Raw genomic sequence first — 27585 nt, 5'->3', positions numbered from 1 at the left:
AGTAAAGGCAGAAAGAGTGTTCGTCCTCCTTAAAGACGTTCTGCAGCTGGCATCCAGGGCAGACCCTGAACAGCTTTCCGGGCGTCGAGCTTCCCTTCTCCTGGGCCATCTCCGAGACCGGGCCTGAGAAGCTTCTGGAGTCCTCCGAAGTGTAGCTCGACGAAATCTTCACCCTTGAGGGGCACAGACGAATCCGACACGGGATGTAGGATCGGTGGAGCTTGAGGCTCTTTTGACCGAAGAATCGAAGTTTTTGTGAAAAAGCGCGAAAAAATAGCACTAACGCTCGAGAGCAATAGCACGAGGATCCCAACACATGAACGTGCGGTAAAAATCTGAAGATGGCTGCCAGAGGCGGTGCTTAGGTAGAGGGCAGTCATTGGCTGTGGTCAGTATGACGCAGAGACCAGTGATTGGTTATTGCTACGAAAGACAGATCAGAAACGAAACTGATACTGGTTTTTTCTTTACCGAGGATTCCCAGCCTGACGACGGGGAATATTCATGAGCATGTGAATCCATGCCAGACCCCATGCTGGAGAAACTATTTTTTCAAGGGGCTTTCAAATTATGAAAGACAACTTTTTAAACTTAACAGTGAAAAATATTTCAACCGACTCAAAGTTCTGCATTAGAAACAATCTATTCTTCATGCAAATCCAACACTATTGCATCACTTTATCTTACTGTTCAATCAAAGTAACATCCTTTTTTTAGCTTCAGAGAGTCAACATTAAGACTCAGCATAATGTTGTATTCCAAAGGTTCCTTTACTTCAGACATATCTGCCCCAAAGTTGTTCAACAGTACCACATTTGATAATGTTATTTATTTCTTATAAGGCACAACTTGCCTGTAGACCTCAGTGCACAGCAACTAAGGGAGCTCAGTATAGAGATGCAAAGGGTAGACCAGCGAGACGAAGGGGTTGATAGGCACTAGTCATAAGAATAAAAAACATTTTTTAAATAGATTTCTTAAAGGAAGAAAGCTCAGGGCAGGTGTTCAGAAAAACAAGGAGAGTTCCAGAAACGAGGGGCAACAGAATCAAAGCCAGGGCCACTAAAGAGGGCAAGCCTGTAACAAGGCTGTGTAAGGTTATTGGAGTTGTTGGATCGTAGAACGTGAGATGACTGAGAAAGCTTAATCCTTTCTTTCAAGTAAGATGTGGCATTGTCTGTGAGGCACCTATGAGTGAGGGAAAGTACCTTATAGGCAATGCTTAAAGGGAAGCCCGTGTAGGGAGTTACAGGCTTCAGTGACATGTCTTCTTCTGGAGATACCACATACTGCACGAACTGCATTATTCTTAACCACCTGTAAGGAAACTAGACTGAACAATAGACTATTCCACTAAACAGCTTCCTATCCCAGCTGTAGCCACCTCTCAAAAAGGAACACAAACAGCGCTCGGAAAATAATTTCTGCTTTGAGAATAGAGAGCATATAATACATAGAATACATAGCATTGAAACACCTCTACCAAGACTTACTCCTTCCTTTTTCTGTTTCCTGATGGATAGGTGACTAACCATATAGGGGATTTGCCCCAAGTCGTCTGGTGTATACGGTAAGGGAAAAGAGAGGCGAACCAAGAAACAAATCATTCATTATGTGGAAGAGCATCACAAGGTAAACTTAACCATATTATGCACTAAATGGTGTTGATTACTAGGTGCGAGGAATCTGCAATTAACAATCAGTTTAATATGAGTAGTATAAAGAAAAAAACAATGCAAGGGCAGCTATAGGTTTTCACCTGAAGAGAAACAGAATAATTTTTAAATACTAACCCAGGAGAGGTTAGGAATGTGTAATAACAAGCACAAACTAGACAGAGGTGTCAGATTAGATAATGGGAAAAGTAGAAATTCATGTCATATTGATAATTGGGTTCACAGCAGTGATCAACAAGTAAATCAAGACACTAAAGAGAAATGTATATGGTTTCTCCCCAGCTGTGAAAAATCATGCCTGGTATGAAATTCCAAATACCGTGAAAATTAGAATAAAAATCTCCTTACAATCTGAAAAGAAATTTCAGGTTAGTTTTTTAATATATCCACAATATTTTACACGGTGCAAAATACTGGTACATCGTGTGGATATAACTAAATGTATGTTTGGGTTTTAGAGTTTCTTGGCTGAGTATGCCTGACTATACAACACGTCAAATGTAACAACGTGGTGAAAACAAGAAGTGTCCTGAAGACAGAAGCAATAGAACAAGCTATTAAGATTAATTCAATTCCGTGTGGTTAACAACAAATTGGTTCTAGAAACACATGCTAAGTGTTGACAAATTGTTGCAAACTATTGTAATAGTTCTGTCTGGAAAAGAAATTGAAGTTGAAAGGATAAATCATCAAGGAATTGTTTTACTTTGTTTGGATCACTGGTAACATCAATTATTTCCAAACTGAACAGCCTTGGATGAATTAAGACCTTTACAGCAAGGTGTTGTGTAGAATTAGATTGAGTTATGTTTATTTTACTATGTTTATTTTAATATGTTTATGTGAAAACTGTGTTTTGTAAAGATTAAAATATGACATTTTAAGTACCTTTAGTTCAATTATTTTAATATGCAATCTGTGATAGACTGAGGTGGATATTAAAACAACACAGAGTGTTGGGATAGGAAGCTGTTTTGTGGAATAGTCTATTGTTCAATTTTCCCCAGTCCTCATCCACACAGCCCCTTAAAAAAAGAGAACAACATGGCTTTCATGTAGCTGATGAGGAAACTAGATTGGACCGAGACGTACTGGCCAGGCAGCAGTTGCTATAGTCGAGTCTGGAGTTGACCAGGGCACCGGCAAGGGCAGCTGTGTTGGGGGTGGATAAGAAAGGTTTGATGTATCTGATAAGGTGGATCTACGTGATCCGACCGCAGCAGATTTGCCCGCGGCCAGAAGGTTCTCATGAGAAAGGTGCGAACCACCAAAGGTTTGCACCTTTCTAATGCAATCACACGTACATACCCACACCCCCACCCACATCCACAACACACCCCCCACCCACAGCCTCAACACACCCCCACCCACACCCCCAACATAAACAAATCCCACTTTCCTTCTTCTTCACGCTGGTTCCCTGTGGCACTAGTTCCCTTTCACTTCCGTGATCGGGATCCAGCACCACAGGGTCCTTTTCTTTTTTTTTGTTATTTTCTTTTACTGGGGCTGCAGGGGTTTTCCCCACAACCCCTGCTCACTATGCTGTGAAGTAAAGTGAGCGGGCTATTGTGGGCGACACCCCCGCAGCCCCTGTTTTTTTCTATAGTTTTTTTGCGGTTGTGCTGCGGGGGTGTCCCCAGCAACACCCCGCTCACTATACCACACAGTACAGTGAGCGGGGTGTTGCGGGGAGACCCCCGCAGCCCCCATTTTATTTTGGGTTTTTTTCATGGGTGGGCTGCGAGGGTGTCCCCCGCAACACCCCGCTCACTATACCAAAGAGTATAGTGAGCGGGGTGTTGCGGGGGACAACCCTGCAGTCTTTTCTTTTTGTACTTACCTGCAATGCTACCACCAAAGGTTCAAACCTTTGGTGTTCGTACCTTTAGTGGTAGCATTTTTAGACCTTTTTGTACGTGTGACCGTTTAGATACGGTTAAAACGTACAATACCGATAAGGCGTGTTGTATAGGGGCAGGAGGCCTTCAGTTGGCTTACATGTTTGTTCATGTTGAGGTTGGTATCTAAATAAATGCCAAGGGTCTTGACCCATGGGCTGGTCTGAATTGTAGTTCTGAAGATGTTAAAAGCTGAATATCTGGAATCCAGTTTGGCAAGACGTTGAGGAGTACCAACAAGCATTATCTCATTTTTATTGCCATTGAGGGCAAGGGAATTTTTGATCACCCAGTCCTCAATGGTAGCATATATAGAAGTGATTTTAATGAGGCCCAACTCATAATTGCAAGTCAGTTTGAAAACTACCTGAGTGTCATCGGTGTAGTTGGTATAACTCACGCTGATGCTCGCAAGAAGGTCAAAGAGAGGACGAATGTGTAAGTTAAAGAGAGTGGGAGAAAGAGGCGCACCATGGAGGACACCACATCACAGCAAATGAATGGGAGATTTGTAGCCCCCTGAGGCAACACAAGCACATCTGGGACCTAGAAATGAGGAGAGTCAACATAAGCCATTATTGAAGGAGTTTGCGATAGTTCCTAATCTCTCCAGCAGCAAAGAGTGATCAATGAGATCAAACGTTGCAGAGAGATCCTGGAGCTTCAAGAGGGCAATCTGTACTGAGTCAGCAATATGGCACAGGTTAGCTTTTAAGTCAACCAGAGCGGTTTCAGTGCCATGTGAAGTGCGAAAACCGGACTGTAAGGAGCCCAGTAGATTGTTTTCAATGAGTTGCTGTAGTTGACTATATGCGACTTTGTCCAACATTTTTAACAAAAAGGTTGGTAATAGGGCGAGAGTTGTCCGCAGAGGCAGGATCAAGAGTAGCCTTTTTTTATTTTTATTTTTATTTTTAATTTTTTTAAGAATCAGGGGGATCCAGACTTCCTTGAGAGAAGCAGGCACAGTAGAATTGGTAAAAGATGAATTACTAGTCCAGTGACCAGAGGGGCTAGACAACTGATAAGGTCCCACATCTTTGCAGGAGGACACATGTCATCAGGGCAGGGGGATGGCTTAAGGTGTTGGACAATATTGGATAACTCAGATTCCGAGATCTGTTTAAAATTGATCACAGGGATAGAGGTGTCAGATAGGTTAGGGGCAGGGGCCTCATTAGTGATGGACTATGAGGATTGAATAGTTTAGCTTGTAGCAAAGCAATTTTATTGTGATGAAGATGACTTTGCCACTAAAGCCTGATTGACACCACTGATTACTTTTAGTGAGGGCAGAATAGCAGTTAGCTTTTCCCTCGAAATCTTTTACAATGGCAAAGAGTTATTTTTTGTGATGACTTGGCATCGCTAATGTGATTGTCATAGAAATCGCCTTTAGAAACCAGGATAGCGGTTTTGTCAGAGAACCATGCTCTGCCCAGTGTTTCCGTCTTGACAATTTTAGTTGACGGGGAGCAAGAGTGCCTGTGACAGAGAATACAATATCTTTGTATTGATCAACTAGGCTGGTGGTACAGCGCGAAGGTAGCAAGTTTGCCAGCAAAGGTTGGGTAAGTTCACTGAAAGCGGCGAGAGACATTTTGAGAATATTCCTAACCTATTCCTATCCCTAAATTCCATCTCCCAATTTTAGACAGGAGATCCAGCGAAAAGGAAATAAGACAGTGATCAGACCAAGAGCAGGTCATCATTTCCAAATTAGTCAAAATGAAACAGTACCCAATCCAGAGCGTGTCCATCTTTATGCGTGGGCAATTTTATTTGTTGATGTAGGCCATAGACCTCTAATGAGAGCATGAGAATGGCGGCTTCAGAGTCCTGGCCATTATATGCCCAATAATTAAATTCACCTATGATGATGACATAGGATGTGGGTTTAATAAAATCACCAAGAAGCATAAACAACTGTTGTTCGAAAAAAGAGGCCGGCTTTCAGGTGAACAATATAAGGTGATAAGACAGATGGTGGTGTTGGAGTCAATGGCAATTTTGATCGGAGTATGTTGGCAGTTATCAATAGGTGATGTGTGACGAATATGTGATGCCAAGGAGTCTCTAATAATCACTGCTTTGCCGCCCCACCAACAGGATTGGCGGTCAGTTCTAAAGATTTGATAAACATGGTGAAAGGCTGAGGCAGCGGCATGATTGGTTACGTCAGAGAGCCAAATGTCAGTGAGGCATAGAATATCAAATTTGCTCATAGCTATAAGGTCAAACATCACCTCTGGGTGTTTGATTAAAGGGCAGGTATTTGGGAGACCCATTTTAAAGCGAGAAGGAACAAAAAGAGTCACTTCCACAAGATTAGGGCATGCAGGGTTCAGCGCAGTAGAATTGAAAGATGTTTTGGGGGACATATGCAATGAGGTTACAGAGTGAATGGGAATGAAATCAGCATGAGGTATGGTTAACAAGCATCCGGCAGGGCCGGTTATATCGTATGGGAGCTGCTTCCTACCTGACGTGTCTCCCATTCGTGCGAAGCAGCAGGAACCCACAGAATAGCTGCGAGTATGGTAAACAGGAAACAGAAGGAAAGACCAGCATGGACCGGCACAGACCGGCCTAACTCGGGTGCCGGCGCTCACGCACCTGGTTGCAGAATTAGAGGAGCAGGAAACAACTACAGATTTGATGGGATTTGTAGTCCTGGTAAAAAACGATCAACACAACTTTTAAAATGCAGAGCTAAAATTCTTAAAAGGCTAACAGTACATACAAGAGATAAAATAGATAGAAATCAAGGTAGCAGCGGATGTAAAACTGAATAAGCAACTGATGTGTAAATTTGAAAATGTTGTCATGTTGTAGGTTCTTAAATTCATAACTGGAGTGTTCAAAATTGCAAGTACAAATGGGTGGAGGTATGCCTCCCAGAATCTGAGCCTAGTAACTAAAGGAACCAATCAAAGGAAAGAGGCTAGGCTTTGTTTAAGTGGGAGGAAAAATAGATGTCCAATCAAATAATGAACCAATAAACTGCCAATATACTGGCACCTGATAATTTAGATATTTGGGGGGGGGCGTTTAGGGGTTTAAAAGGAGACACACAATGGGAAATAGGAGAGAGCTGTCTGAAACTATCTGAGTGGGAACTGCTGAAAAATTGCTAGAGAACCATCATAGCCTGGGAGACAGAAGGAGCAAGAGGAAAACCAGGAGAAGAGACCGAGGTTGGGTATCCATAACCAGGAGAGGGAAATAGAGGGATTGATGCCAGAGGCTATCCATGATTGATGTTGGAGGCTGATCAAGTCTCTGTCCTTTACCAGGGGATGATCCAGGAGGGTAATGTCTTTTCCTGAGCACAAAACTCAGAGATGCATTTATCTATTTTTTATTTATTGGACATTTGTATGGCGCCTATACGCAAGTGTTTCCAGGTGCCACAAGGCAAGAAGGGGGAGGGAGACATGGGAAAATCAGGGGAAAACAACAAGAACAATGAAATAGTTATATTGACCTTGTGACAATCCTACCGTGCGAATGCATGACAAGGTGATCAGTGCGATGAGAAGTGGGAAGAGGGAGAAGTTCAATAGTGGGAGCCCCACGGGTTGGGGTGGGTAACTGCTATTTAGGCCAGGGTGGCAAGTGCCAGGGGAGAGAGGGGGAGGGGACGAATGTCCAGTGGACAGGAGGACTAGGTTGGGATAGACCAGGAAAGGATTGTCAATGTACGTAAACTTGTCCACAAAACCAATGAATTATATTAATACCTTCCCCTTATTTATTGGGTGGCATACGGAAGTAGATTACTAGCCTTTTCTTACCAAGTAATACTTTAATTAACTTCCATACAGCCAAATGACAGGGTGATTTTGTGGAAGTTCAAAATCTACATCTCTCCCAGTCTGACTAACGATATAGTCCTGTATAGAGTGAGAAAGAGACTCATGATAGAAGAGAGATTTTTCATTGCATAGTGGTGAAGGAAATAGGGTTCCATATATTTAAAAAAGTGTTTTTTTCTTAAAAGTTTGATGTGCTAGAGCACTGCTGGCATTGCAAAGTGCGCAAGGAGATCAAAATAAACAGCTGCGTATGTTAAATGTCTGTTTACCAACAGAAAAGTGTTGCATGGCTGTCAAATCAAAGTGTTTGTTCTTGTGATATTTAAAGGTGCTGCATAATTGTTTACATTAGGGGATTTTGTGAGCACCCAAAAGTATTTGAAGGGTTTATTTGACCTGTGCTTTATTTTTTTACATGAGACCTGAAATAAAAATTGTATATGTTGTTGTGCAAGAGGTTCTGTGATTTTTAGTTAATGCACAAAAGCAAATTGTGTTGTCATGCTATATTGAGACCCCCCCTTAACCTGGGGAGTTCTTTCCCACTCCCAATCAAGGAGCACTGCAATACTCTCTTACGTTTATTAGCGTCATACCAATCTCCACCCTGTGCCCCCAGTGAGCCAAGAACCAGTCCGGCGTGTAGGAAATATATTTGTATTTATCTGGAAGATAGGTAATAGAGATCAGACTAAAATAAAATACACGCAACCTGCTTTGTAGCTCATTAAACTTCTTGTTACACAAATAAATCATACAAGTTGGTTGGGAAACAACACAAATCACAATACTTTATACAGATTTCTCTTCAAGAAATGATCAAACTGATCAATAAACACAAGCAATCTACATCTATAGTGCTGCGAAATTTCGATTTTCCTGTGCACTTAAAAGGCTAGTAGTTGGGTTTATAGATTGGTACAAATTCATATGCCAATTATGATTTCACTGTGTTGGAGAAGCTAGACAGAAAAAATTGTGCCAATTAAATTACAGGCCATAGTTTTTTTTTCAGCGCACACTGGGAATGAGCTTTAATTTCGAATTTTAACAAAAATCATCTTGTGGTGTTCCACCAAATGGGGAATTAATTAAATGTATATTTTTAGTGAAATAGGCTAAGGATCTACACAATCGCCCCACAATCACCCCACCCCTATATAGGGAAAAGGCTTTAAGACAAGCAGACTCCCCTACCGTTTGGTTTCAAATGGCGCAATTCTACTTACATTTAAAACCTCTGTTTAAAGTTCAGGAAAGCCAACTGCTTCAGGACAGGAAAGCCAAAGACATTGATAATCCTTTCCCGGATTACCGCAACCCATTTTAGAGCCCTCTTGGAGGACAGGGCAGGGGTCTGCTCACTCGACTCTCAAGGATCGTCCTCAGCTCTTCATCATAGGACCCAGTCAGCTTTTAGGCCTTCCCATTAATGGACCCCTCCACCCAGATGTAATTTAAGCAAAATCTCCTTTTGGTGTTTCCTTCAGGCTGTCAGATGGTACATTTCAACAGTTCTGTCCTTTCCTCATAGTGTATCCACTTTATGTACCAGTGATGGCTCCATCAAGATTTCAATAGAGGGCGATCAGTTACCCTTCTCTCTACCTCCAAGTCCAGCCTCTGTTCAAGGACTGGGGTAATAGTCTGGGCAGACACATGGCACTTAGATTTGAAATCCCTTTTGTTTTCATGTCAACCTTTGGCAAAAATCTAATGATGTGTCAAAAATATTGTGATTTACTAGTAACTGCCATAATATATATATTCCGCTAATCATGGGGAACTCAAAAAAACAACAGCAGGGGCCGCACAATGTTGACTGGCCGTTTGGCAATTTCCTGCTATTTTCACATAATTCATAATCATTATGAACATGCAACTTATTCTCTGCATTCCCTCTTTTACCCTCCACCAGTTCGCCAACTGTCAAATTCGGAACATGTTCAGAGCAGCCAGGAACACTGTTTAGCTGGTCATTACAACTCCCTAAGTCGCAGGTGGAGGAATTTTATATCAACAAAATCGCCAGGAAATTATCTAAAAAATTAATCGTACATGTAATCCATGTGACTTGTGGTTTCTGGGAAAAAGCAACAATTGTGACAGTCCATTTAAACCAAGGGAATCTTCATATATGCAAATATGAGCTTCCCTTCCTCCAGGCCATTTGTCACTCTTAGCCAGCCTCTGACCAGAGTTTATTTTTGTTAGTCTCCTTGTTGTTTGAATTCAGAGTTCAGGCTTGATTGCAGCCCCCGTTTTCACACATCCCCTTACATTTCGGTCATGGAGCGGCTAAAACATCTGGTATGCACAGAACTGCCCTCAGAGACAGCAGGTATAGAGAAGCTTAGTTTTCGACACCCATTGCAGTTGTAAATAGTGGTGATGCAAGCCAGGCTTTCAGCGGCGGAGTCCTTTGTGAATTTTGCCCAGAAGCCCACCATTTGTCCTTGGCTGAAAAGAACTCACATATTGCATTTGTTAACATCAGCCTTGATTCTTTGACATAAAATGTGCTTTACTGATCAGGGTTCACTTTGCTTTTTCGCTGAAAGTACAGGGCTGTTTCTTTCAGTCATTTATAAAATACACTACTTATCTGCTGTTCGTTTTTCTGCTGAAAAGTGGGTCTGAATTGTCACAGTGCACCACCTTTTATTTCTCAGCCAGCAATGTGATGTGCTCTTCCAATCTGCACTTGGATTACATTTTTGTTTTAGCTTTCCCTGGATTTACACTGTATAAAGATGTCCACATAGTCTGCCTCGGCACTAGAGGAACTTTTCATGGAAACAAAGTGGGCTTTTCTTTTCAAATGTTTGCCCGTATTTTGCATGTGAAGCATAACATACATTACTTTTTGTCAACCCACACTGTCTTTTCCCTGACATATTTATTTTAGCAGGGGAATATTTTTCTCATGTCTTTCTTTAAACTGCAAACACACATGCAAAACCATTTTGGTGTCAATGTTTGAAACTCCTGTTTGTCACAAGAAAGGAACCTTTGAATTTCTTCTGCCACTGTAAATTAAAATGCTACTTTTCCTTTAGTAATGACAGGTAGGCCTTTTTCACATGGTCCTTCCTCATGTTACTTGCAGAAACCCCACAGACTGCCTTAATGGGCCTGGTTTCAGTGTGAAATTTTTGTAATGAATGCTGGTAGGTCATATTTTCTTCTTTTTCTTTTTTTTAATTGGCATTTAGCTACAATAGAAGCGTTTTAGCCATTACAATTTATAACAATTCCAAGTGACAATTGAATAAGTGACAACAATCCAAACAAAGCACTCAAAGAAAATGAAAAGACAGAACGAAGGAAAAGAAATAAAGATAAAAATAATAAAAATACATTGGAAACCAACCAGAACATGTCAGTTATTCGATCGATTAAAATCAATTGTTTCCTTCAAGCTTAGTAATAATAATTGACACCAACTCTGGTAAAACAAAAGTCACTGATAACCTGGAGCCTTGTAAGAGAAGTATCCAAATGTCTTTTTTTGTTAAAATTCGATTGTTCGCAAAAATGTTACATAACAGAATTCATTGAGGGTCAATCACACCATGACAGGGTCATTATCAAATGGCTAAGCGACTCCCTTTTATATCCACAAAGTCTGCAAGCATAGTCTCTTGTGCCTTTTGGTTTCCTAATTTCAAGAATCTCTTTAGTTAGGAGAATGTTGAGTCGTAGTCTTAGGAATTGCTGATGCAATACTGCTGAAGGAAACTTGCTCTGATATTTGAAGATTGTAACACGGTTACTGACCGAGACACAATATTTCCCATAAAGTTTGGACGATTGTGTGGCCTCCAGGGTCTCAATCCAGTCATATTCGTACAGGCGATTTTTAACATAGGTCATTTTTTCAGTGGGCCCTTCAGTTTTGTTGGTTTGGGGCCTTTGATTACACCCCATACTGTTCAACTGGTTTGTATTGTATTGTTTTTATTGAAACTTTCTTTTTGTGCTATGGACTAAGGCGGCGTGTCTTGTGATTTGAGGTAATATTTAGTTTTCCTATTTATTAATAATGATATATATATTCTTTCTATCCAACAGCCTGATTCTTGGCTTACCTATTGCTAAATTGTGAGGGACAGACGTGGTATAATATGGTTCACAGACAGGGCTAGATTTAATTGTTTAAACAGATATGTTAGTATGGCGCTTTTGATTGGATAGGGGAACACACTCCCTGCATTAATTGTTGCCCCATAAATATATTGCACAGAGCTGCCATCCACATATTTATATTTTTCTCCCTTGCTGATATGCCTAGTAGCAAGTAGCAAACTTACTGCACTTCCTGACTCTATCCACAGTGTTGAACACAAACCACACTGCCCATGTGCAAGGCTTTCACCATACTCAACATGTCACACTATCAACTGTCCCATAGCTGTGCCACTCAAAGTCATCCTCCAGAAGATGGCAATTGGCACATAGTGATATGAATATCTACGCTTCAAAATGCTTCATAACTACAGCATTAGTAGTGTAGAGGATCATACTATGCACATTTTAAAAAGAGCAGGCTTGTGTGTACCGGCCCAACTCATAGCAGGCCAACTCATCATGGCCGTTTTGTAGTATTTTTACACTGTATTTTTAGTGGGGGTGCAGGATTAGGGTACTTTTTATTTTGGGAGTTGGTGGAGAGTGAAGAAGGGGGGGTCGGTTAGTCTCACATAAACATGCCGCAAACAATGCGTGGAAACGGCTGCCGAGTTGCCCTCCTTCACGTTGTACCAGATCAATTCAAACCTCTCAGTCATTTAGTATTTAGTTTAGGTGAATTGTTATGACTTAAAATTGCCTATTATACCGAGACAATGAGAATATTAACCGTTGTACAAAATAATTTTTAAGAAGACAAATTGATCAGCCTTCTGGGTTAGTTTTCGGATGTCCCTGCTGTTGCACAACTATTTTACAAGCACTGTAACTCTAGAAGGACTGACAATTAAAACACAATGTTAGATTGAAATGTGCGATTTATTCTTTGTAAACAGTAGAAAACAAAAGTTATAAAAGAAGGGTGCCATTACAAAAAGGTGCTAAAAAAAAGAGGAGCACAGTGACTAATTGCCCAGTGGCTGAGATTATAATTGGTCATCAATGGGCTCCTGTGGTGAGTCACATTAATGACCATCTTAACTCTGCATCCCTCCGTTGCAAAGCCTATGAGTACATACATATCGGAATAGAAGGGAGTCACTATGACACATAAAATTACATCATCCCACATCTGCTGAATTTCAAGGGTTTAGATGCGTTAAATTTGAGTTTGTCAGGAGGTTCCAAAATGAATTCTGTGTCTCATGTATTGCAACAGTGATGACATCTCAAGAGACATTGAACAGGCTGTATAAACAATAATCATATTCCAGTATCCAGAATCTGTAGTGATTTTCAGATTCTGAGTGACCTCTTAATACTTTGATGTTAACTTTCCAGCTCTTAATCACAGTTTCAGCATGCAATACTTAGCTTAATGTGAACTAACTCCTGGTGCTTTTGGAAATCGGACTCCAAGTTCCTATATGCAGTTTTACTTTGTGTATACAATCTCTTAATGCATTATAGGAACACTGTCCTTGAGATCCAGCATGAGGTGTTTCTATGCATAAGGCATCTCTCAATGAGCTCTGGGAACTTGGCCCTCTAGTTTCAACATGTAATATTTCTGTATGCATCAGTCTATCCATTCAGTTCCAACATGCAACATTTCGCTATGGGTTTACTTGTTTCAGAACTCTGACTCCAAGTTCCAGAATGCACCTTTACTCCAGACATTGCCTTTCTCAATTTTGTACCCTCTTCAGGAAAGTTTTGATGGATTTATAACAGCTTGAAAAAAAGCGTCAATTTCAGTTGTGGCAGCATGTTTTCTGAAGCGAAAAAGCTTGAATTTGTGCTAATTTGCATATCCACAATTAATTATTCACGTGACTCTAAACTGGAGGTTAACTTCCATTGATGGCTACTTGGCGACACTGTGACTTGTGTGACTTACCTGAAATGTCATTCTACTTTAATATTTGCAGTGGAAGACGTTTTTCAAGCTTTTACGAACGCACCATACATTGCTGGTGTTTCCTAAACGTGCCCTGGAGCTTCAAACAAAAGGATGTCAGACTATATAGAGCATTGAGGATTCCTCATTGGGGTGAAATGCATGTGCAGTTGTCTGCAAGTTTGGGTTGAAAAAGCTATTCACAACATAGCTCTGAGGAATTCGACCATCCGCATGGGCAGTGTGGGTTTAGCTGGGCTTTATGATTTTTTAAAAATGAAAATTAATGATGGGGGATCAACCTCTGAAAATGTGTGAGGCCATTACGCACACATTTTCCCTGGTCCCTGCTTGTGTACTCTGGGAGGAGACAGCCTACAGGCGCCATCCTCCCCGGTCATGTTCAGCTGGAATGTGGCAGCCACGGGTACTTCAAAACATCCAGGAGGGCAGCAACTTCCTCCTGCCATGGCTTGCCTAGTTAAATATCAAAGACTCCATGGATCCGCCCTGTGCAAATGTCTAAGTTCTGTGTGGTGGCAGTGCATACTGATGAGTTATTTGAAGCAGGCCTGTGAATATGCCTGGTCACAGAACTTGGACAACGGGCAGGACAGGAAAACTAACACCTCTTTGATATTCAATGTGTCACCTTGAAGCTTGCACCCACTCCTCTGTATGAAGGACAGTGAATGGCATGTCTGTGTGCACTATTTACCATAGGCTACCCCTGCAGAGCGGACCCCTTTCAGAGGGACGAAATATTTGATTTGAGCGAGACAGAAGTCTGTTCTCACCACAAAAACCTCAAGGGAGACCTGTGCTTTGATCAAGAGCCACAGAGGACTCGGTTAACCAGAGAGACACTTTGATCTACAACAGACAGGACGGTGGGTGGGACGTAGGAGTACATGTTGTCACCTCTTACCTTTCCTGTTGCACAGCACTCTGGTCCTGACACCACCCATAACAGAACAATGTTGCTGGGGACCCCAAATTGAGTCCTTAGGTAGGCTTAGCCTGCACCAATCACTGTGGCCCAGTTAGCTTTAAAGTAGGGCTGAGCCACTCACTTCAGAGATCATCTGAAGGCTTCACCAGAAGCAGGAAAGAAGAACTCAGCATTGGACCCTGGCTGAAGGTACAGTCTGCCTTACATCTGCCATTGAAGGAAGGCCAGGATTTCCAAGAGGGAAGCAAGATCCGTCCCCTAAACATCTCCCAGGGAACAGAGGGAGATACCGGACAAAGAGGAACCATCCAGCAGCCCCAGAACCAGTACTCAGCCAGCACACAGCATGTCCTACTAGGTTCTGCCATCAAGCTTCCTAGGTAGGAAGTAACAGAGTCTCTGAACAAAGGCCAAGGCCGTTGCCTGCAAACACTCTCCTCAGCTTTTGGCCATCCACCTTGAAAGGATGCCACGAGCCCTGCGAATAAGCTAGATGGAGTGCCACACAAGCATCAACCAGCGTCCATCTTTTAAGGACATTTTTGAGGTAGTGGAGGCCTTGAACCGTGACCGACTGCACCACTGAATGTTGTCACACTGCAATCACTAAAGTCACCTGAGACACCTTGACCAGCTTTCCTGATCCGCCAACCAGCACAGAGTCAGCGATTCTTGACCCTGAGCCGCTGTGAAGGTCAGCTTGCAGCCGTCCGTCCAGCCTCGCTTGCCAAAAGGCCCCTAGTGGCATTGAATCCAAATAACCTTGAACAGTTAGGACTGATTGCTTTACGGACTACCCTCCTGTCAGTATCCAGAGTGCATCCCTTTCCTTTGTGAAGCTGTCTGTCCTCTGTGTTCCTTTATAGTGTGGGTTGTATTTTGTAGTGTGCTAGAACTGGCTGTTGTAATAATTATAAAGTAGATATTTGTATCCAACATTGACTGGACAATCCCTTTTATCATTGGGTAATAATTGTATTTTCGCTATGTTGTAACTAACCAACGATCTGTGACTTTGCAGGGATAAGCCTGCCGTTCCATCCACGTTACCAAAATTGGACAAGGAGGTTTATCATTTACTTCTGTTTCCAATCTGTTCGAATCCCTTCTGGTGTCCTAGAAGGGTGGGGTTGACTAATGGTATAGAAAACGATATTCATCTCTGGACCAGTAGTGGTCTCGAAGTTGATTTGTAACAATAGCAGTGTCCTATAAGATACAGAACGTTTTATTTTCTGAAGTGAAAACCTTGCATTTGAGCAAATGTTCATACCCACAATGCATTGTTCATATGGCTTTGGACTGGAGGTGAACTTTCAGTGATAGCTACTGGGTGGCGCTGTTGCTTGCACAACTTACCTGACCCAGCATTTCCCCAATTGGTGTCTGCCACAGTCAATACATTAATTGAAATCTAGTCTTTAATTAATACATTGAAATGAGTGTTGTGAGGGTGAACCGAATTTCTTGAAACTAGTGCGTGAATTAGGCTCCACTGCCAAAGCATTCCAAAACCAAGAAGAAAATCAGAGAAATATAAGCTTGTTCCATTACCTGTAACAAACCTAACATCATAGAAGAGGAGCCAAGGTCTATGCCCAAGTTAGGAACCTATAGTATGTTATAGCATCCAACATTTTAGATTTAAATCAGCCCAAATATTGAGAATCATATGTGACGTAACTGCAGTAAATCGTAATGTTTTAAACTTTATTCTGTGAACTGCTTTTGATATCAGGGAGATATGGGTTTAAAAGAATAGTTCTCTAATGATGATTTTTTTATTTTATTTTCCTGTGAAAGCGTCAATGTTAAGTTGTGCACCAACATATAGAGTGAAGTCATTCCTTGCACTTGGTTTAGCTTCAAGTGAGGGCGCAGTTCCATTGTGATTCAAGCAGGAGGATCACCTGTCACATCATTTTGATTACATAAAAAGAATTCCTACTTTAGAACAGCTGGTCTCTTGTCTCAAAGTGCGATTGCAACACTCTAAATGATTAAAGTAAGAATTGTCAGTGAGCAGACACACTTGAAGCTTAATTGACTATATGTTGGTTGTGCTGGTCTTATTGAGTGTTGAGTTTTTAAGCTCATTTGAAAGGGGTGTCGCGAATTGATACACATAAATATATATATAATAATCTGACAATCTATTTCCTATATCGTTCTCTAGATTCTAGGTCATATCAATATGCACGTGGCGTTCAAGTGCTATTTACCCATTTCATAACCTTAATCTGGTGTGAACCATTTTGCAGCATGGACATTATATGCCGGTCTAGACTGAATAGAAACCATACGATCAAAAGAATCAGAGAACCATCTAAACCACATTCATTTGACCACTTATGTTACGTTCTATTACCACCAACATTTATTTGTATAGTATACACAGTCTATTTTTGACAAGGCCACACTTGGGTCAGCCGTGACAGTCCCAAAATTAACATTCTGGAGTGTGATCTGGGCAACAATGTATGCAGATACCTGGACAAATAAGCCACCACATTTCCACGATTGTCTGTGCACACTCTTGAGCATCTCACATTGTGTACTAAGTTACAATTCTTTTTTCTGCTTTGGGAATCCAGCCCAACTACCACAACACTTCAGGACTTATCCTCCTATCTTTTGAGGAACTATGTCATGCACTCATGCTATCACAAAACACTCTTCCCTGCGGAATCTGTTGCTCCTTTTGTTTGTAGCGTCGATTTCCCGTTTTCCCATCTTCTTATCTTCCCCTCGCTAATTTTGACTAAGGTTTGGGTACCCTTTGTGGTGGCACAGTGCACTGCGCCACAAGCGAAGACCCTCAATCTACGACGGTAGTGATCTGGAGCAGTATATAAGCGTACTGTAAGGTTTGGTGATGCTGGGTGGGTGCTCAGTAGCCCTCAAACAAGGATTCCACTCTTTGAAACTATTACAGTGGGGATTTGTCTCAGTCCAAAAGTAGAGTAACCGAACAAGTTAACACAGCATATCATAACCCTCCTATACCTCCATCAAGAGCCTAGAGCTCTGGTTCTCTCTAGGCTGGACCGCTGTGACAACCTCTTTCTAAATCTGCCTGCTTCTACTCTCTGCCCTCTGAAACTCATCCAGAACAGGACTGCAAGACCTGTCCTTGGCCTTAAGCCCTGGGATCATATCTCTCCAGCCCTGAAATCTCTTCATTAGCTCCCAGTGGCTGCAAGGATTAAATTCAAGACTGTTGCATGTCCACAAGGCTTTCGGGGCCTGGGTCCAAAATAGCTTCAATTCTCACTCTGTACATACCTTCACAAATGAGCTCTTCGTTCCTCCACCTCCAACTCCCTCAGGGTCAGTTGCTTCTCCAAGCAACGAGTTGGGGGTAGATCTCTTTCCTCTCCGGTTCCAGAAGCACCTCAAGACCTTCTTTGCTTCTGCCTTTGCTCTTCCTCTCCCCTGCTGATCTGTCTGCTTCGGTACGGTGCACATGGTTACGCTCTGATTTTGGGCCCAAGTCCCAGCCCACCCAGCCACACACCTGCACTGCCTCCTGGCAACCCTTCCACTTGAGTTTTTATCTGTCACCCTACAGTCCCCTTACCTGCACTTATCAGAAACCCCTTGTCTACGCTTTAAACCTTACACTTGCCACCTTACTGGCTGCACTACCAGTTGTTGTTTTTATCCCTTGCTCAGCACTTTCCACTTCTCCCCTCTCCATTGCACCTTCCCCCTTCCATATGCCATGCGCTTGCGCGTTCTCAATGTCACTGGGCCTAGTAAGATCGTTGTTTCGTCCTCCCTTGCCTCATCGCGCTCTGAAACACTTGTGTATGAGCATATCATATATCATATCCCCCCCACCCACAGCAGACAGAACGTTGCTAACGTTTCACAATACATTTGGAGTGGGCTAAACTTTAATTTTTGTAAAAAAAAATGTAATTCCTGGAAGACAAAGTTTAAGCCTCATGTATAGAAATAAAGGGTAAGGAAAAGAGGAAAGGAGGGAAGAGAGGGATAGGGAATGAGAGCATTTTTCTTAAGGAGCGAGTTTTCCTTGTAGTTGAGTTTTAGCTTATGACCTGGTATTTTGATATGATATATGATTTACTCGGGCCGGGCATGGACAGTCCCTACCCGTAGGTACCAGCTGCCAGCCTGCCACGTGCATACTGACCTGATCGAGGCTGTGCTCCGCTCTCCGCACCTCGCCAGCCGTCTGGCAAAGGGTGCACAGCAGGTCCCACTGGCGCTTCAGATATTCAAGTACACGCTCCCTTTGATAGGTTAATAGGAAGCTATTTCTAGAGACGATTCATTTGAGTAACCATTGTTTTACAGGGCAGCTTTTGTTTAAATGATAAGAAGAGCATAAGGGCATTTCTATTCTGAAAGCACATGCAAAGCGCCAGTACCTCAAGAAAATGTCCCAAAAAAACAAACCATTAAACAATCTCCCTTATTTTGAGGTACACACACTGGCCACCAAAAAGTGTTGATTTGTTATCAAATGGCACGTTTTCCTCACGGCATACATGAAGCATGACTTGGCCACACAATGAAAAACACCTATGTTACCTTTTTCCACATCTTTGGATATGAGTCTGTAAGTCTTGAAAGTACATTTACAAACCACACAGTCCATTTTGTTTGGCCTGCGCTGAATTCAGGCTGGGGGAAAATGACGGTACAGTCGTAGTCTTTTTGCTTAACATATTTCTCCAAGGAGTTATATATTTGTCCCAGTTGTTTATAATGCCTTTTGTATAGCCTCCTATTGAAAGCCACGCATGGGTGAGGAGGGTAAAGTAGGAGGGGGCAAGCGAGTCATGAGGATTTGCCAGGACCACGGATGGGCCTGGAGACAGGACTCCCCGGTATAAAGGCTCTGCTTTAATCACACCAAGAGACACTCCTGCAGTGGGGGCTCTTGGGTCTACCTGCCCCAAAGCCAATACCAATCATGAGATCCTTGGAACCTGCAATCATAGCTGGAGACATTATCTTGTTATATATCCCACCCTGATTTTTTTTTAAACATTAATGTGAGATTTATTTCATTTGACGGTCAAAATGATCTTCATCTTGTGAATTAAAAGCATAATGCTAGTTTGTACAATATAGAGACCATAAAGATAAAAGCAATCATGAAAATCGCTTCAAAATAGTTAACGTCAGTTAGCAAAACATAATCACAAAGTGTTTTCACGCAAATCAGAGCCTGGTGGTGTTTTCAAACCAAAGCTTGTTGTGCGGCCAACTATATATGTACCAAGTGCAGCCTGAGCCGGGTTTAGGCCCCGGCAACTCGGGCGATTGACTGGGGCACCACATTGGCCCCCTGCCACGCCACCTCGGGGGGGGGAGTCTTTCGAGGGCTCCCGCGAGCTGGCGTGGTGAAGGCGCCCTATTAAAATGAAAAGTGGCCCGCTTTCTTCCTGGCCAGGCGCTCCAGCACGAGAGCAGGCCGCTTTCCATTTTAATAGAGTGCCGCTGGTACACCAGCAGGGGGCAGCATTGCTGGTGTGGCAGCGGCACCAGCTCAACCCCAAATTTAGCACCCCCCCACACCTTGATGGGTGGGGGTGCCAAATTTAGTTTTGCCCCGGGCGCTGCCAGGGCTACGGCCTGCACGCCTACAGCTTTGGAAATAGGTTCAAGTGCCAACATTGCAAACTGTTCTTATAGCCTGGCTTTGCCACTTAACCAAAGTGTTGTCTCTCATGCCAATCGTTTCAGTGGCATTTATCTGCCAAAATTAGAAGTTCCTTCAAACAAGTGACTCAACTCACGTTGCTCACTACTCCATAACAAAATATATTGGTCCATTGCCTTACAGCTGCCAGCTTGTTTTAACGCAACATCCCCTGATCCCCTCAATTATCTAAGAATATCTCTGAGACTTCATTACCTGGGGCCAGATTACAGAAACTTTGCCCCAATATATGGGCAAAGTTGCACGGTATTAGCACTAGGGCAAAGTTTGCCCTATTTTCAAAAACACGGGCACACACTAGAAAACTACTGCACCATGACAAGGGCAGTTTGGCATATTAAAAGCACCAGAGCAACAATTGCCCTAGTGCAAAAAAGATGCATTTCTACTGTATGTTTGCACCAGGCCAACGTTTGCCCTAGGGCTAATACGGAATGGTATTTGCACTAGGGCAAACTTTGCCCTGATGCAAAAATGCATTAAAAATGTATCTTTTTTGCACTTGGGCAATTTTTGCCCTGGGGCTTTTAAAATGTGAAACTGCACTTGTCATGGTGCAATCGTTTTCTAATGTGTCCCAGTGTATTTTAATATAGGGCAAACGTTGCCCTTGTGCTAATACCATGCAACTTTACACTTGCACCGGTGCAAAGTCTCTGTAAGATGGTACCTAGTCTGAGACTACATACGCAAAACCTTTGCACTACGGAGCCCCGCAATTCCTAAAGCCGGCGGACGCATGATGTGCACTGGCAATTAAGTGCCTGTGGATCTGCTCTCACCGTGCACATCCAATCCGGTTCTGTGTGATTATAGCGAAAACAATTTCACAGAGGCAATTTTTAACTAAACAAAAACAGCTACAAAAATACCGTTTTTTTTTCCTTTTTGGGTTGTTCCCCTTATTAAGCTCCAACGCCCCCCCCCCTATTTGCCTGTGTATTTAAACCCACCCCAATCCCCTCCCCACCCCATCTAAGTTTCCACAAAAATGCGGTGTTTTTTGTCCGCTGTTTTTGTTTCTGTGTGATTGGCCCAGGCACCCTCCCCTGAATGCGCATGCGTGGCGCAGGGCCGCTACCTTCTCGCAGATCAGGTCGCTCTCGGACGCGTGCACCCGCTGCATGTCCAGCTTCATCTTGTCCATGTCGGCCCGCAGCTTGCTGACAGCGCACTCGTGATCCCGGGCCGCCTTCTGCTTCTCCTCCTCGCGCAGCTGCCCCAGCTCCATCAGCTGCTGCTTGCGCTGACAGTTCACCTGGAGCAGCTCCTCTCGCAGCTTGTGCACTTGGCCTTCCAGGTCAGAGATCGCCTGTGACAGGGAAGAAGGGAGAAAGAAGGCCAGGTTACTTGCACAGCCGGCCAGACGAGACAAGAGGCAATGCCTTCAGGAGCATCAATGCAAAACTTCCAAATAATGTACAGCCCGAGCAGCCCTGCCATAATAAAACCAGGGAGATAGCAGAGCAGATAAAAGCAAATGCTGCACAGAGCTGGCTGTTCCCCGAGGATCGCTGGGGTTTATGCAATAATAGGTAAGAATAGGACTATAAGAGAGATGGACACTAGGAACAAGAAAGGGGGAAGGTTGCCACATTGAGGCAGATGCAAGTTTAGCAGAAGTGCCTCCTGAAGGCCACAATCTGTAAAACTCACTTGGAACGCTACCGCTTCAGGGCACTGTACCTTGGTGAGCCTTACTATCTATTATGCACATCTGCAATCCTATTGGGCACGGTTGGGGCAGATGCTTTAATTAGTGCAAGGTTATTAATAAGGAGCGTAGCCCACAAACGCGACATAGTTGCAGAAAATATATTGACATCTTGGAATGCGGCCATTTTAACCAGCGGGGGACATCATTGACAGAAGTAGCAGACAGTAGTTTATGCTGTAAAATGTAATCCAAAAACACAATCGCAGCACGCGCGACAGCAAATAGGGTTGAGGTCAATCTCCAACAAGAATTTGGCATTTACGTGCCAGCCACTTTCGGTATTCTCCTGAGCCTCAAAGTTAAGCCATGACCTTTGGAGACCAGGCTTCGTCCACTTCCTTCTGAACGGTGGCCGATAAGCAAAATGCCTACCTGCGCAGGCATCTGACATGAGTGTGCCATGGGGCCTGTTTCCATATGTATTATGAGTGAGTCCAGCGGGGGAGCTTTCTGCGCATTATCAGAGCGTGTCTGTTTCCCGTCATCAGTGTGTCTCGTGTGGGTCCGTTCCCTAAGCGTGTCTGTCAGTTTGTGAGCCGTTTGCCAAAGGGTTATAAGCAGGGTTTTATTTAAACGGGGCGAGGTTAGCCAAGGAATATCTCCGGAAGTCTCCAAAGCGTGCCCCTGAGCTGTGAATCTGCTGGGGCTCGCCAAGCCAGCACCAACCCCCCCTACAGGAGCCCATTCACTGCAAGCACGGTGAGAGAGGTGGGTTCCGCAAAATGAACGATATAAATATGCACACGTCTTCTTTTGACCTTTTCACAAACATCTGTACTACTTCTTGCCTTGCCCTCTAAAGCAATGTATGTGTTTAGCTCGATTTCCCATCCCACTTAAAGCACTGGTTTTAAGCAAAAATATATCTTTATTTGTGTCCTTCCCCTTATCCTTTTCTCAGCCGACTTGTGACACTATGCTTTTCTTCACATTCATTGCTTTAAAGCAGCCTTAAAGCACTTGAAAACGGCAGTGACAGCGGTGTAAGGCAAACGACGGACATAGCTTACGCCGCCATTTTAAAGAATTCGACCAGTGTTAAGTACATACAAAAAGAAATCTACACTAGGAGTCTGGCGATGGTTACAAAAGGCGCCCCCTTTCCGTTCTAGGCAGATAATAGGGTACTCATTTCAATAACCATGCTGGCACTGCATATCCTCAAAGTGCATTGAAGAATTATGAATGACCAAAGGCCTACAGGTAAACCACAAAAAGCAAGCACTGAAATTAGGCAGACATGCAAAACAAGTGTGCATGCTTTACTACCGCTGAGCAAAATAGTGAGATTGTCTGCCACGCTGAGCGTGAAGTGGTTGAAAGAGGGGAGGGCACGGGTGAGGCGAACAGATTACAGTATGATCAGTATTAATCCAATAATCTGCTGCTGTAGTCAGATTATTACCTCAGCCCTGTTAGTGTATCGGGAAAAACCCAGAGCGCGGTACTTTTCAGGACAAAACTTTGTGGTCATATTGCATGCTCATGTATAATAAATTAAAGTTACTCACTGTAGTGACTAGAGCACTCATAGTCCATAGTCCCCTTTCCTCCATCATTGTGGGCATCCCCCAACATGGGGACGGTACCGGAACCTTTGGCAATGAAAAATTTAGCTGCCCATTTAAAATTTAGTATAGGGCACAGGTGTGCAGACTCGGGCGTGTGCACGTCCCGCCAAGGCCCCACCCTTTGGCGCCTCACCTCAGTCCCCTTTGAACACATTGGACAGTTAGATACCTGGCTACACCCAATTACATATTAGCCATTGGCATACTAGCGGGGGAAGGCGGCTGGGACGTATAGCTGAAAGGGGACTATGGATTAGGAGTACTCTAGTCACTACAGTGAGTAACTTTAATTACTCATACATCCCAGCCCCTTTCCTCCATCCTTGTGGGCGATTCCAGCAAACAAGAACATAGGGTGGAGCTGTGATAACCTGCCTCATATCTAGGACTAAGCAAAAAGGTTCTTCAGAACCGCCAACCAAACTCAGCATTGCGCTTGAAGCTGGTGTCCAGTGAGCAGTGCTTACAAAAGGCCGCCAGAGTGGCCCACGTAGTCGCCTTGGTGATGAAATCCCAAGAAGCAAGTCTCTGAAACGTGACGGCCGTGGACTTAGCTCTGATCACATGGGCATGAATCCCCTCAGGAACAGGCCTGCCCATGGCTGTGCACGCCTCTGAAATGGCCTAGATCATGGATCGAAGCCGGAGCACCAATAATTTGGTAGGTTCCAACTAGAAATCCAAAGCAGCGCAATGCTGAGAGGGCAGGAGCCGGCAAGATAGAAGGAGCAGGCATGTTGGCTATTGGAGATAAATGAGCAGCACACAGCTACACAATATTATTCAGACGAGTCAAGTGATTGGAAATAGGGAATGCGCAGCCGATTAAGATGTACACTGCTCAAGGTACGGGCGACCTGGGCTGTCCAGGGCACTGAGGCGAGGTGACTCGAGCGTGGCACATTGAACTACACAGAGCAGCATGTAGTGAATGATGTAGTCAGTGCAACAAAGTTAATTAGTGGTGGAGTGCACTGGGGGTACCAGTGGGCAAACTTTGCTTACCTCCAAAGCTCATATTGGGAGGAAAGGCAGGCGTCTGCTCTGGTAGGCAGGTGAAGCAGCAGAGGACCCGATCATGAGCCGCATCAACCCTTGGAGTTAAGGGTAGGAGCATGGAGGTCAGTGTGTTCGGAATGGATTGCAAATAAAAAGGGAAGGGAAGGGACTGTGGGGGGAAGATGGTGGGTCGGGAGAGGAATCCATCAGGTTGCATGAACGCGGGTTTGGATCAGTGGGGAAGTATTCCCTGGTTTTCTTTTAGCTTTGTGTCTTGGCTGGGCATCCCTAATGCTGGTCACTCTCATGTAGTTCTAGTTGCCTTACCTATATCCAGTCCAGGTTTTGGCTTTGTAATAGTTGGGAATTCTGGGAAGTGTTCCTGTCTCATCTTTCTAATAATGACTAATTGAGGGTGGGGTTCTATCAGATAGAGCAGTTTCCACCGGGTGAGTCCTGAGACTTTCCTCTGCTAAGCAAGGGGTCTTCAGTGGAAGCACCCAGTGGGCCCCCTTGTACCATTACCGAACTGCTACTCTGCAACTAAGGGAGTGCCTCGGCACCTAGGGTGCTTCCAGTCTCAGCAACTGACACAAATCTGGGGTCTTTGTCACATGTAATGATTTCAAAACTTGACATACAAGTGTACTGGCTTTCTTAAGGAGCAGAACTGTGTAAAACGCATAAAGGCCTTTTTAGTTTGAGCAATAGTGTGTGGGCCACCAATACGCCAAAACTATTGCATAAGAGTACACATTGGGAAATGGCATATGAGGGGGTGGCAGAAAGCTTGTAGATGTTATTTGCCCACCCATTGACCGCTCATAGCCATGCTAATTCCGATGGCCATTCCCACACAATTTCTGCCCCTCTTAACCCAAAACACATGGTCTTGAAAACTCTAAGCTCGCTTTAATGAAGCCTTACCATCAGACTTTTGCACTCCAAAAGCCTGCTAGTGTTTTATAAAGGCAGTCTTCTATAGCATTATAGACTGAGGAAGAGGTTCTTATTGCAGGATAATGACCGGTCAACAAGTTATGGCCAGAGGAGAAGCCGAGGCCCATACGTTAGGGTAGGGCCATTATCTGAAGCGATAAGGACCCCTCCCGAGATCTTCAAGGCTATTAGCACATGGTGGTAGTAGCAATACATGGTTTGGAGTTTCCGTGGTGAAGTTAAAAATCGTGCTTTAAGAGTGAGTAAAGTAAAAAGACAAACTGAGTTGGTAAATAAATTGTGTTTTTATTTTTATTATTTTAAAAAAACATGGTTGTTTTTCAAAAGATAAGCATTTTAATTGCAACTTGGTGGAACTGGAAAAGGTTTAACATTAACATGCATTACATGTCATGTAAAAGTAAATGGTTTCTCTATAGGAAAGTCAAAGCATTTTACAATGTTTTAGCTTTATCTTTCAAGTGTTAAATGGCATGCTGCAGCAAAAAAAGATCCTCCCAGAGAGCAATTTTCTTGTTGAAATAAAACCTTGCATGGACATTACATCTTTGTTTCCCTGTCTGATTGTGAAGACCGAATGCTCAGAATGCAGTCAATGCCAGTAGATATTGACTGTACTGAAAGCATTTTGATTGGCTGAAAGGAGGTCAATAATGATTTCCATGTGCTAATGAGAGTTAATGACTGGATTAGAGCTGTTAACGCACTACTGGTGTAATAAAAATGTCTTCACCATGTCTGCCTTCAGTCACTCGATTTGTAAGCCAGGAAGATAGCTCAGGGGCAACACATTTCACTTGGCAGCAAGATAACGCATAGCAACACAGGTTCAAATCCCGGTCTTGCGCTTAGATCTGTTCTCTGGTATTAAGCCTGTTATAAAATAACAATTATAATTATAATAACACTATGGAGTGCCTGGCAAGTGCCTTTCCCATGTCTGCACAGAAGTCCAAACTTTTGGCATTGCCAATGCTTGTTGTCTATAGTCATTTAGAAGGGTTCTACTATAAAAGAAGGGGTCTCGCATTTTGATTCTCAACGCAATTCTGCAAATGAGCAGACTCGGGTACTATTTTGAACAAAAGACGGCTATTCATTTTATAAAGACACTTGCATTGATGTGTTAGACCATTCTACTATAGATATTAACTAAGTAGGCAGTAGACATCTCCCTTTCTGCGACAGCATCCTATATTTTGCATACCATTTTACCTGCTGCCACACACACTTGCTCTTAGACACTAGCCTACAGCTGGCTGTAGAGAGGACTATGGGGAATAGCCTAGCCCGGGAAGAAATCTCAGCAAGTTAAGCACATGCCCCAAATCCATTGGTTCAGTGTGAAGGACAGATGCTAATCCAGGCAGGAATTCATCCGTCACATGCCAAAAAAGTAAGTACTGTGAAATTGGATATTAACTTCTATCATCACAATGCCTAAAAGCTGGGTAATCCAGCAGAAACATATGATCGATTATTATTACACGGTCATACATGAACTCCGTGGCCGAAACAGCCATTTTCATACAGAGGAGAAGAATAGATATAACTGTTTCCCATCACTTGCTATGGCAACATCATAGAATCCAGGTTCCGAGAATCCTGGAGAAGTTTCCCAGAACCTATCCAGGTTCCAGGAAACAGAGGCCGTCTTTCCATCCATTGGTTATTCCTTCGAGTGAAGATGGCATTCGGGGAAGAAGCTTTCACTTAGCTCCTTGCCTCAGAAGGGGAACCTCCAGATGTTTCTGACTGGATGGCAACCGACGCAGCCAGCTAATACATGAGCTGCAAACCCAAAGGAAGGCAGCAGTCGAGCTGCTGACGCCATGACGTGGCAAGTAAGAGAATCTGAAGAGAAAGAAAAGCGGGGGAACCTGCATGCGAGCACCAATGTAAAACATCCGGTAACGAGGACCAGGCTTTAGAAACTGCAACTCCAACGCACCAGGAAAATAGCAGTGCGGATATGAAGAGGTACAGCTAAAAATTCCCCAAGGGATCGAAACACTGCCGCTTCGAAAGTCACACTATGACGGCGAGGAAAATGTCCAAACCACGTAACAATTGGCCGGATAATAATACTTGCCCTGTCAAGTTTGACAGTGTAGTTGGAAAACTCCCTATTTTTATTTTTTAGAAAGAAGGTATCCTATTTACGAAAGGTGATAACCCGCTGCGGGTCTATCGGGGCTATTGTGACAGCCGTGATGGTTCTTGTCACGCATCACTCTGAAAGTGCGTCATTAACTTGCACAT

At 43.4% G+C, this 27585-nt stretch overlaps 1 protein-coding gene across 2 annotated transcripts in view; it reads right to left on the bottom strand.

Annotated features, from left to right (window-relative positions):
* Window positions 1-27585, bottom strand: part of CEP112 (centrosomal protein 112) — a 3147769-nt gene that overhangs the window by 1059942 nt on the left and 2060242 nt on the right. For both annotated transcript variants that reach the window (XR_011305153.1, XM_069655053.1), the window contains exon 21: window positions 21158-21388. Coding sequence is in view for 1 of the 2 variants with exons in the window: in XM_069655053.1 (XP_069511154.1) it covers window positions 21158-21388 (231 nt within the window). In the remaining variant the exon portion in view is untranslated. The remainder of the gene's footprint in view (window positions 1-21157; window positions 21389-27585) is intronic.

The sequence above is a fragment of the Ambystoma mexicanum genome, chromosome 3q (genome assembly GCF_040938575.1).
Source record: "Ambystoma mexicanum isolate Mex_15411 chromosome 3q, UKY_AmexF1_1, whole genome shotgun sequence".
Lineage (NCBI taxonomy): Eukaryota > Metazoa > Chordata > Amphibia > Caudata > Ambystomatidae > Ambystoma > Ambystoma mexicanum.
This window is presented reverse-complemented; position numbering and strand designations above follow the sequence as displayed.